The 12,500-nt window shown below is 37.8% G+C and overlaps 1 protein-coding gene across 13 annotated transcripts in view; it reads left to right on the top strand.

Moving 5' to 3' along the window:
• CDIN1 (CDAN1 interacting nuclease 1) overlaps positions 1–12,500 on the top strand; it is a 211,445-nt gene that overhangs the window by 66,230 nt on the left and 132,715 nt on the right. For 11 of the 13 annotated variants that reach the window (XR_004960155.1, XR_004960157.1, XM_036266728.1 and 8 more), the window contains exon 6: positions 6,015–6,143. The exons of 1 other annotated variant lie outside the window; for it this stretch is intronic. Coding sequence is in view for 9 of the 12 variants with exons in the window: in XM_036266728.1 (XP_036122621.1) it covers positions 6,015–6,143 (129 nt within the window). In the remaining 3 variants the exon portion in view is untranslated. Of the gene's footprint in view, positions 1–5,979; positions 6,144–12,500 lie in introns of all 13 variants that reach the window. One more of the 13 variants, XM_036266829.1, reaches the window with a different exon arrangement.

Below are 12,500 nucleotides of genomic sequence, written 5' to 3' on the forward strand. Positions count from 1 at the left end.
CTTTCTCATCCCCCTCCCTCTTTCTTTCTCCCCCCACCCCCTTAAATAGCTTTAAGATACTGTGGCTTATATTCTGACACTTTCTTCCCCTTCACAGCAGCGACCTAGCTGGCCTTTGGCAATGAAATTCAGCGCACATGGCTCCGCAGTCAAATCATCAAATTTCCCTGTGTGTATATTAGAGTTTTGTAATGTGTTTCCATTATGAAACAATGCGGGGATAATTGTCTTTGGTAGCAATTAGCTAACAGGTTTGTTCAGTGCTATTGGCAGAGGCATCCATCATCCCCCTCCCTGACCACACTTTTTGTCTAGTGTGGACTATGGAGATCAATAGAGTTCTATATGGGGGAAATCACCTCAGCTTTAATGAGCTGCAAGTCTCAGTCAGTCTTGGTTTGTATTTTTAATTTTTTCTTTTTAAAATTAGAAATTGGGGGGGGGGATCCGATTCCTGTGGGAGTGGAGAGGACTATATATGTACTATTACTTTCACTAGATCAATACTCCGTTTTAAATTGTTTTTCTTTCTATAAAAGGGTATAGCTAATAGCATGGGACATGTAAGCCATGTGATTTCAGTAACATACACTTGAATAATATTGAACCGTTGCGTTTTTTGTGGGATCATTTTTAGAGTATTATATGTATATTCTGCACAGTGTCTGGATAGTGAAAAAGAAACGTGAGTGGCACTTGGCTAGCAGTTTGTCGTACCGACTTTGTGATTGCCCCTGGTTAAGGTTTTACTGTCTGCAGAATATTTTTACGTTTCACTGTTGCTTTCCCTCACAGCAAAACGAACTGATAGGATTATAGAGGCTGAGTTTCAGAGAGAATAAGTGACTTGGCCAAGGTCCTGTTAAGTCTGTCCCAAAGAACTGAGTTATTTTTCTTCCTCCCAAATTAGACAGTATAGGGAAGCTTACTCACACTGCACTGTTTTCTTTCCTCATGGAATCTACAGTTGGGTTGCTCCGAGGGAGAACATTTTAGTTAGCGTTGCCGTGGATCTGGTGGCCTCAGGATAACTCAGTGAAGTCGGTGAGACAGAGGAGGCCAATGGGCAGGTTTGGAAACAGAGACTCAAAGAAGTTGTAAATGGAAGAGGTAGTCAAGGACATGGTGCTAGAAGTCAAGGCTTCCAGCTCCTCCTCAAGCTCCTTTGACTGCATTACAATGAGTGAAGGACCAGTTCAAATCATTGTTGGGGAAATGCTGTCAAAACAGGGTTGCAGGTTTTCCTACCACAAACAGACCTGGGCACAACAGGAGAGGGAGAGCTCTTTTACCATCATGCCATCAGTTCATCACTGAGCCCACCGCTCCTGGCCAGTCTTTCTTCCTGGGGTAGGATATTACCAACAGCATTTTGATTAGTAATGAGCAATAGGTAGACTATATTTTGGTCTGTTTTCTTAAAGAGAAAGTCCTTATTTTTTAAAACAAATCCTTCAAGTATCAAAATAAATTTGTTTCCCTGTTTTATGTCATGTTTTCTACTCATACCAACAGAGAGTATAATTGAAAGTGATGACCAGTTACAGAAGACTGAGTTGCTAAGGAAGCCTGAATATTAATTTCATGTTTTATTATCTACCCCTAGGATCTCACCTTCTCATCTTAAGTTTTGTAACAAAACTGGAGATTTTGTCTTTTGTTGTTATTATTCTTTCATGCTCCCCAATTTTAGCACACATCCCACTTTCTATTACGTCTCCAGTAGTAAAAGTGGGAGTGAGTGCATGAAGAAGTGAGTGTCATACTGCTAAGAACTGTGACTTTCTACTAAGAATCACACTATAGGTAACACTGTTAATGAATATTTTCCTAGCTGGAATAGATATGAAGATGGAAATAGCCTTAAATGGGAAAAGATTACCTAAATGTTCACAGTTCTTTCATGGAAATCAATCATATATAACTTGTAAGAGCTTATTAACAGAGAAGCTAGTATTATAATACTATTAAAAAGTAGGCATATTGACTGTCCTTGAGTCTGAGTGTAAGGCAGATTAAAATTTCTGAAGAACCATTGGAAAATTGCCTCCATTCACATTAAAAACTGATGATTTTGTTTATATTCTAAAGATTTTTTACAGCTTTTCTTTTCTGTCTTCCGTATAGCAGTATACACTGCCTGGCTTTGGGATAACCCTCTTAATCCTCATGTTCTTTTAAAATGGATAATACAGCTGAATGAAATTTCCAGTGAAGATGGATGTTTTGTAGAACACCAATTTACTCTATTTTCTTACGGAGATGTGCTCTTCTACCTAACGTGTGTAATTCCTCATCCCCCCAAGTGAAATTATGTTTTATCCAATGCAATTACTAACTTTTGTTCATACTTTTTAAATGATCTTCAGTTTTGAAACAAACTGATTGCAAGCTTTTGGCAGTGTGCTAGGCCATCAATGCACAGTACAACCATCTTTAAAACTCTAGGTATAAGTGGGAAAGCATCCAGTAGGTGTTTGAATCTGATTAGACTTTGAATAGTCCCTTACTAACAGTATTGGATTATTGATTCCTTTGGAATTCATCTTCTTTATTCTTCTGCCGTTTGTCAACAGCTTTTTTAAAAAAAAATCTTCACCCGAGGATATATTTTCAGACAGCGTGTAAAGGATAGAGAGAGAGAGGGGGAGAGAAACATTGATGTGAGAGTGACATATCGATTGGTTGCCTCCTGCACAACCCTGACCAGGGCCAGGGACCGAACTGCAACCAAGTACGTGCCCTTGACTGGAATCGAACCTGTGACTCTTGGCTCTGTGGGCTGACGCTCTAACCACTGAGCAAAACTGGCCAGGGCTGTCAAGAGCTATTTGAGATGCTGATTGTATCCTGAGCACTACATTAGGTACTGCAGTGAAGGAAAGGAATACAACTCAGAGCCTTGTCATCGAAGACCCTGCAGCTCAGTAGTAGAAGTGCATACATAATTACCTTTCTGTATGTGTTTTTAGAGGTAAAAACATGTTGGAAGGAGTCAGGGGAAAGATGCCTTCTGGTTCGTAGAATTAGAGGAGGCTTCGTGGACTGGGGGAGTATGGCTGCAGGGGAGATAATTTAAGACAGAAGTGTATGAACCAAGGAAGGAAAATGGAAAACTATCAAGTCTGCTTAAGAACAGTCTAGAGTCACTGACTAAAAGTTTTTGCACAGTCATAGCGGAAATTAAAGTTGTCCAGATTTCATTAAGATCATATGATAGAAGATACTGAATTCCAGAACTAGGAGTTTATATTTACATTAGCAGGCAGTGGGAAGTCATTGATGGTTCAAAATAGCAGAGCTTTTCAACAACACTGATGTGAAGGGTATCATTTCCCCGGGGAAAAGTAATCAGGATTCTGTATCATTCCTCATACTTTTCTGTAACTCCACCCTCTCTCCTCCTCTCAAAAAAGCATATAGGAAAACAGTTGAAGAGGAGTAACACTCAAGAAATAGCTAAATCAACTTTCATTTATTTTTCAAAAAAGCTTTTACAAATTTGCTTAGCATTAGTGGTAAATAATTTGCAATACACTTTATAATGGATCATGACAGAGCCCTGTGTTGTGAAGACAGCGAAGAACCAAGGTTGAGGATACCATTGCAACACCATGGAGAGTGGACTTAGGTAAGGGATGTCGTGAGAGAGAACAATTAATAAGCTATTACATTCTCCTTAGAAAATTTAAAACATCTGAATTAGGATTTGCAGTAGAAGAGGAAATAAAGTCTCTAGGACCTACTAATTTACTGGATACTAGTGATGAGAGAGTAAAAGGAAGATGAATCTGAAATTTCAAACTGAAGTATCTCATGAAAATATAAATAAGAGCTGCTTTGATTTAGGGAAGGAAGAACATGAATTCAGTTTGGGCTGCTACATAGAGGTTCCAGAGCACATCTCACAGAATGCTTCTGTCAAGCGGAAACCTTGGGGCTCCTCAGGGGCACGGTGTCGTTTTGACTCATCTATAAATGGAATGTTCTTTCCAAGACACCTCAGATTCGAGAAAGTACTTCCCATTCCATATGTGAACCCTCATTTGATTCTTAATCATTCAAGTAATTATTTCACCCTTAAATTTATTAATGCTTGAATTTACATTTGCGCAGCACCCTGCATTTTTTCTGCCCCCTAAATAGTGGTAAAGCGAATGTAAGGAATTAATGCGTATTTCCGGGAATAAGTGTCTCATTGAAAGGAAGCAAATAAATGGAGCTTCTCTAGCTAAGTATGAGGGGGAATGTTTGCTAGTCTTTTCAAACCTCCTGTTTATCGATTACATGTTTACTTAATGGCAAATATTCTATCCTTACATATTACACATGGGTACCTTTCAGCCTTTTATATAAATTTATAACATTTTTTCTTTATTGATTTTAGAGGGAGGAGAGAGATAGAAACACTGATGAGCGAGAACATCGATTGGCTGCCTCCTGCATGCCCCACACTGGGAATTGGGCCCAGAACCTGGGCATGTGCCCTGACCGGGAATCGAACTGGCGACCTCTTGCCACATGGGTCGATGTTCAACCACTGAGCCACACTGGCCGGGCTAAATTTATAGCATTTTTTATTCCTAATAAAAGACTCTTCAAGTTTCAAGACCATATGATGTTTTCTGTTTCTTGAAAGCACTGTTGTAGCCTCTCCTGTGAAGCTTGGTGGTTTAGATGATTCAAGTAGGATTCCAGGGCTAGGAATTTGAGCTTATTGTGGACCCTCAGCTTTTGTTGATAAAAATTGTATCCATGGGTAGGCATTTTCTTTTTATCTATTTATAGACTTGCTTTGTACAACTGATGGAATGAGAAAATGACTTATTTTCGCTATTTTGTAAAAGGAGTATAGGAGCACATTCATTGCATGATAAATATTAATGATAATGATTATACTGAAAGCTTTGTCATTCAAGAAGCTCAGAATTGGAAATTAGATTCCAGCTCTGCTTTATATACAGTGTAGTCAGTGGCATTTAGTGAACTCTATTATCCATGATCTGTGGGTATAGGCAGAGGATGGCTACTTGAAATTAAAAAATAATCTGCCTTGGCTATTAATGTCGATATCCAACTGAACTTGTAAATCTTGTTAACTATAGAAAACTTTTACTGATTAATGTTCCTTCCCTAATGTTTTTCACAACAACTTGTGAGGAAAATGTTAAGATACAAAAAGCCAATTGATCAATGAACAAGTTGTTAGGGGCGGGAGGAAATATGATGGGAAGGCAGTTGGGAAGGACCACAGGGGTTACAGGATTGATTCGCAGCCTGAGAGATAAGAGGAGCCAAGAACTGATGACAAGTTGTTGCTTGATTTTGACAGAAATAATTCCCACCACCCCCACTGGAAATTTTGCCTTAGGTAGGATCTATAAGTAAAAATTGGTTCATATATGTATGGTACTTATATATGCTAGATTTTCTAGTATGGTCCTAATTTCATGTAATATTTTTCTGTTTGGGGAAAATGGTTTTAAAAATATACAATAAAGCGGAATTTTCTTCGAACTTAAAAAAATTACTTTTATTAACATAGTTTGATACATAAGAAAAACTTTTTTTGGTCAATGTTTTAATTTTTTTAGTTTGATATGAAATATTGATTATTGACATTTTTTGGTCATTCCAGAATATTGCAAAACCATATTGATTTGTTTTTCTCCTTTAGAAACACAGTCACTTACTAGAAACACTTTCTATTTATCTTGAGAGAAGTAGTTAATTCAGATGCCAAATTTCTCCTTTTGCATAATCTCCTTTTGATTACAAAACTACTTCTTATTTTACATTTTTTTAAAAAATCAGATAAATTGAAGAGGTAAGGTGGGGGCAGAATTTTTCCCCCTTGGAGCCTATCAAGACACCAAGTTATTTTCCCTGATAATTATATAATTATGAGGTGGAATGTGGAAATTATGGAATGGAAAATCAAGTGTTTTGTTTTTTTTTTCTCCCCACATGATGAAATAGACCACATGGAGAATTATCACGGCTTGTCATTTCAGGAGCATTTCTAGCTCAGTTGCCACTAAGCCTGGCCTCTTCTACAGCTGCTATCTTCCAGTCTCCTGGTCGTCACCTGACCCATCCTCTGCAACACCTCCCCCAACACTCACCTACAAGAAGACTGCAAGGTTGTCAGCTTCTATTTTATGGGCCTCTGTGTAGCTCTGTATTGATTCCTGGGCTGTTTTTCCCTGTTTACTTTGAAGCCTTGGATACTGCATTTGGCCTCAGTCTTCAGAATTCCTTTCAGTCAAATTCATTCGTTTGACAAAGAACTTCTGAACTTCCAATTTTCTCTTTCCTCTGGAGTAGGAATGTCCCAAAATCCTACATCCTACATGTGGCTCATTTCCTGGGTCTGTTGTCTTTCTCCTTATCCACTGGCTTAGGTCACCTTTCAGTTCTGATTCTTCCTTGTGTGTTTATTTATTAGCTGCTGAAGGCAATTCAAGGAAGTGAAAATAATATCTGATATTTATATAGGTATAGTATATGCCAGGCACTTTTTAAGAGCTTCACAGACTTGGACATTTACTCCCCAGAACAACTTTCTAAGACCAATAGTATCAATGTCCCCATTTACAGATGAGGAAACCAAGGCACAAAGATCTAAAGTGACTTGCCCCAGGCCCAGCAGTAAGTAGCCATGATGTAATCCCAGACCCCATGCCCTCAACAACCTATGCTAAACTGCTTCCCTAGGAAAAAGATTTTTTTTGCCACACAACTTTGTGTTGTGAAACTTACATGGTTGAATAGTTTTCATGAGTCAGAAAGCTTGTAAGTCAACACTGTAGTTCACAAATGTTATTGCCTGGACACAAACTCATCAAATTTTCTAGTTTATCCAAAAAGAGGTCTAATGTTTTTTGTAACTCTCTGACTTTCAGGTGCTTGTGTAATTCATTTGCTTATATAGCATTGTATATCTTTATGAAAAGGAGTCTTAGCATATAAGTACTTAACCTTTACTTCTTAATGATGAGCTTTTAAATTGTTATTGTGCTGACATAATTAGGTGTAATGCCTAAAATGCTTTGTGTGTATAGCTATAAAAAGAAAGTAATGTGATATAGGACCAACAGTAAAGCTGTATCTAGGAAAAAGTCCTATGTAAGGTTGAAATTGAATGTGGTAACTGCAGTTATCTAAAAGGAAGTCTATTACCTTATGATAAACTGTCAAAATAATGATTGGCTACTCCCACAAATTGTACAGAGAATCAATAAAACCAATATTACGTCACGGTTTGAGAATTTAGGAATTCCACTTTCTCCTAATTCATGAGAGGATGCTAATGTATTTAAGAATAAGCTAATTGTAAGGTTTTTCATCCTGATGTATTTTGTAACTGTATTCAGGTTAAATATTTTTGCTTTAGAAACTTGATAAACAACATTCTTGGAAAATATGAATAGTATTTATTTATTAATCAGATAAAACTACATGGACAACATGAGCTTATTTCTTTTGCCTTGTAAGGACATGAAATACAGCATCCTAAGTAGGTCTCCTCTGTTGATGGCTGATAACTTCTGCTTCATTCAGGGCCCATGCCTTGGTCTTTCGGATTATAGTTGATTTGTGATGTCATGGACATAAGCTAATTTTGGAATAATTACAGGGATTACCAAATTAATCTTGCTAAAACTAAATAGTGTATGTAGGTAAATGATTTGTCTTCACCAAACCACTAACCTTCAACTTCTCATTTTTGTTTTTTAGTCTAAGAAGACATTTTAAATATAACTAACACAGGAATGATTTTTATGCTCTGGTCTCATATCCATCAATAGTAGTTGACTTGAATTACATATTTTGTGATTGTTTATCTACCATTTACTAAATGTCTCTAGAATTGAGAGGATATTAAGGAATTTTGTAGCTAACACATAAAACATTTAAATAGAACTTTATTGTTTAAAAGGGTTTTGATATGTTTTATTTGACCTGTACAACAAATCTTTTCTTTATTTTTTTATTTTTAATTATAGTTGGCTTATAATACATTAGTTTCAGGTGTACAATTATTGTGTTAAAACATATACCTTACAAAGTGATCACCACAATAAGTCTAGTAACTGTCACTGGACATAGTTATTAATCATATTACTCTATTCTTATGCTGTACATTCCATCCCTGTGACTTATTTTATAACTGGAAGTTTGTACTTCTTCATCCCCTTCCCTTTTTTGGCCATATCTTTACAACAGCTATTTAACATAGATAAGGCAAATGCTGTTTTATGTATGATAAAGAGAAGCTCACAATAGATGACCAGCCTAGTCACACAGTAAGAAAGGGCAAGAGCTGGGATTTGAACTTGTGTCACCCATGCCTAAATTCTCCTCTACTTAACCTCATTGTATGCCTGAAATACACAAAGGAAGGAGCAAAAGTGGTGAGGAGGGAAGGGACCTAGGTCTTCTGATTTCAGAGTGCTGTTCCTTCCATTATTTAATGAACAACATTGTTTCCATAGTGCCCCAGGGCTTAGTCTCTCCTACTGCCAGTTGAGTTTATCTCCTTTCTCCCTAAATCTCATCTATTACGATTTGTGTGTGTTTCCACATGTTGAGTCAGAATCCCAGTTTGACCCTTCACTAGGTTTCTCCTTGGGTAACTTCTTCAGGAGCCACAGTTCGCTCTTCTTTAAAGCTAGAAGGCAACAGCTGTTCTCCACTGCTCAATAGATTAAAGACGACTTCGTAACACGCCTAGAGGGGTGCTTGGCATGTGATAGGCTCTCAAATGATAGTGATTTTTGTAGTCATGGGCAGGTGTATTCCAATAAATAGTTACATGAAACATATGAAGGGATTAACTTACCCTTCATCTTCTTTAAGTACTCTTGAAATTCAAATTCTCTGATAATTTTGGAAATCCCAAAATCTCTTGAAATACTTTTTATGATGATCTGTACAGGGAGAAATTAATTATGGTCTTATCAAAGCTGCATGTAACGGGGGAATGGACTCAATTTCCTGAGTTATTTTTCTAATTTATTTTATCTCATAATAACAAAATAAAACAACAGTATGTCTATATACATGCTCTATAGAAACTTACAACTCTTTTTTTTCTTTTTCTTTTTGCTATAATTACTTAGAATTATATCTTTCACTTCATGGATTCTTTTAGCTAACACTCTTTCAAAAGCAACAGGAGCTGCTTTTTTGGTGGCTAATGGAAGGGTTAAATCTCATGAGGTCATTTCTTTTTTTAAAATATTTTTTCTTTATTGATTTTAGAAAGAGAGGAAGGGAGAAGGAGAGAGAGATAGAAAACATTGATGAGCGAGAACATTGATTGGCTGCCCCCTGCATGCCCCCCACTGGGAATTTGGCCGACAACCTAGACATGGGCCCTGACCAGGAATCAAACCGGTGACCTCTTGGTGCGTGGGTTGTGGCTCACCCACTGAGCCACACTGGCCAGGCTCATGAGGTCATTTCTGAGGGCAACAAGTCCACTACACTGTTTTTACTTTTTTAAATAAAAATTTTATTAGATAATTTCAGATTGACAGAAAAGGTGCAAAGAGGTAGTAAGTTCTCCCCATACCTGCCACTCAGGTTTAGTTACCGCAAATGTTATAGCATTGCACTACTGTGGTACATTTGTCAGCACTAAGACTAATATTGTCCAGTAATTGGTACAGTACTGTTAACCAATCCCAACTCTAGTTGAATCTCATCACTTTTTCCATTAATGGCCTTTTTCTGGTCCAGGATCCATCCAGAATCTCTCATTGCATGTGGCTATCATGCTTCCCATGTCTCCTCTCGTGTGTGACAGCTATTCAGTTTTGCCTTGTTTTTGATGATCATGATAGTTTTGCGGAATGCTGAACAGGTACTCTGTATAACGTGTCTCACTTTGGGTTAGTCTGATATTTTTCTTCAGCTAAATTTTCTTCCCTACATGGGATTTTAGGTTTTGGAAAGCACCACCGCAGAGGTGAAGCTCCCTTATCACAGCATGTTAGGAGTGGGTACATGATAGCAGTGTGACTTACTCCTAGTCATGTTAGCCTTAATATCAAGTTAAGGTTGTTCTTGCCAGAATTCTCCACTGTAGAGTTGCTATTTTTCCCTTCCTATACTCTGTTCTTTGGAAGCAAGTTGCTAAATATAGCCCACACTCAAGTTAAGGGAGATGAAACTCTACCTCCTGGAAGGAGGAGTGTCTAGATATATTAGTTGAAATTCTTCTCCAAGGAGGTTTTATTTCTTCTCTCCATTTATTTATTCAACCATTTACATATATACATATAAGAATATATATACATATATAAATATATATGCATATATAAATACATACTTGTATATTTTATTTTATACTTTGGGTTATAATATCACTAGATATATTTTATTTAGATTAAGGACTTAAATTTATGCAGCCCATACTAATAATTTTTAAAAATTCTACCCCTCCTCCTTTGTCCTCTCTGTGTTATCCATAAAGTGAGTAGACATATGTCCTTGTCTGTCATTCATCTCAATGATGAAATCATTTAACATCAGTCCCGAGTAAAACCCTCTGTGGGTGACTGACAAATTCTTTTTGGTTACATACTCTGCTTCATGAAAAGAGGCCTGCGAATTCTGTAATAACTATCAAAAATAAATTTTCTCAGTCTGATCTAAATTTTCACAAATCTGTTTTATTTGTTAACAAACACCTTTTTGTTTGTTTTTGCAAATCAACTAGTTTTGATTATTAGGGGCATTTTTTTTTTTTTTTTTGAAGTGAAGAAATCAAAATAAAGGTGTATTTTTTAAAGACCTGGACCAGCCCTGGCCAGTTTGGCTCAGCGGTTAGAGCGTCGACCTGCGGTCCAGAGAGACCCGGGTTCGGTTCCAGCTAAGGGCATGTACCTCGGTTGCAGTTTGTCCCTGGCCCTTTCACATCGATGTTTCTCTCTCTTTCTCTCTCTCCCTCCCACTCTAACTGAACAAAAAATGGAAAAATGTCCTCGGGTGAGGATTAAAAAGAAAGAAAGAAAGAGAGAGAGAGAGAGAAAGAGAGAAAGAGAAAGAAAGAAAAAGACCTGGACCTGATTTTGATTCTTTTTCATGCTTCAGTCACCCTTCTTCCATAAATGATCAAAAACACTGGTTGGTTGGTAAATACCTTTGTCTACAAGGCACTAGGGTGGGCAGAGAGTCCTATATGGCCTACTTGGCTTGTTTTTTATTTCTTATTTCAGTCTTAGATTTCTGCATTTCCACTGTAGCTATTCCTGTTGAGTTTTCAGATTATTGATGAACATTTGGTAAAGAAAACCAGGGTTTGCCCGGCTGGTGTGGCTCAGTAGTTGAATGTCGACCCATGCACCAAGAGGTCGCTGGTTCGATTCCCGGTCAGGGCACATGCCCAGGTTGTGGGCCTGATCCCCAATTAGAGGGTATGCAGGAGGCGGCCAGTTGATGTTCTCTCTCATCGATGTTTCTCTCTTTCTCTCTCCCTCTCCCTTCCTCTCTCTCTAAAAGAAAAATCAAAAAGAAAAAAAATTTTTTTTAAAGAAAAGAAAACTAGGGCTTGTTTAAGAACATTTCTTTCAATGGTACTTTGTCTATCAAATCAGTTTAGATTTTTAGCAGCAGGGAAGAGATCTTTCTGTCTCTGGGGATGAAAGAGTGGCCTGAACTGTTCTCAGAACCATTGTCTGCTGCCTGTGCTTGAGTCAGCACTGACATAGTGATGTTCTTTGTCTGGGGCTGCTTGCCTGGTTCCTGATTGGAAGGTAGAAACCATATTTTCAGCAGAAGTATGATAGGCAAAAGGACTAGGGGAAATTAGGTCAACAAATGGGTAACAAAGGGCAAGTTTTGTTTTTTAATTTCTCTTATTTTTTTTAATCAGACATTCTGGCATATTGTGTATATGTATTTCTCCCACTCCCTCTCCCTCTCCAGGAATATATGCTCCTCACTCTGTGGAGCATGTCTTCTGGCTGAGCTGGGTTATCTTCCCTCAAGAGGCTTATGCTCTATAGGGGGATCGTGTCCTCACATAGATGCATCCTCAATTTAGATCAAAACTGTTACTCAGCACAGCTGGTGTGGCTCGGTTGAGCGTCCACCCATGCACCAAGAGGTCGCTGGTTTGATTCCCAGTCAGGGCACATGCCCAGGTTGTGGGCCCAATCCCTAGTGGGGGGCATGCAGGAGGCAGCCAATCCATATTCTCTCTCATCGATGTTTCTATCTCTCTCTCCCTCTCCCTTCCCCTCTCTCTCAAATCAATAAAGAAAATATTTTTACAAAATTGTTACTCAGCATACATATTGATTAGTTTCTTCCCAATGTTGTATACCTGTAGCAAACATTTGACATCTCTAAAAACTGAGCCTAGTGTCTTGAGCAAATCTTACTCTTTGTGTAACCAAAATGGAATTGTCTTTGGGTCTAGGAGAAATTTAGGATATATCATCTTTCTTTGTCTCCTAAGGGATAATCATGTGACCTATTTTAAATGT

Source organism: Molossus molossus, unplaced genomic scaffold (genome assembly GCF_014108415.1).
Source record: "Molossus molossus isolate mMolMol1 unplaced genomic scaffold, mMolMol1.p scaffold_m16_p_1, whole genome shotgun sequence".
NCBI lineage: Eukaryota > Metazoa > Chordata > Mammalia > Chiroptera > Molossidae > Molossus > Molossus molossus.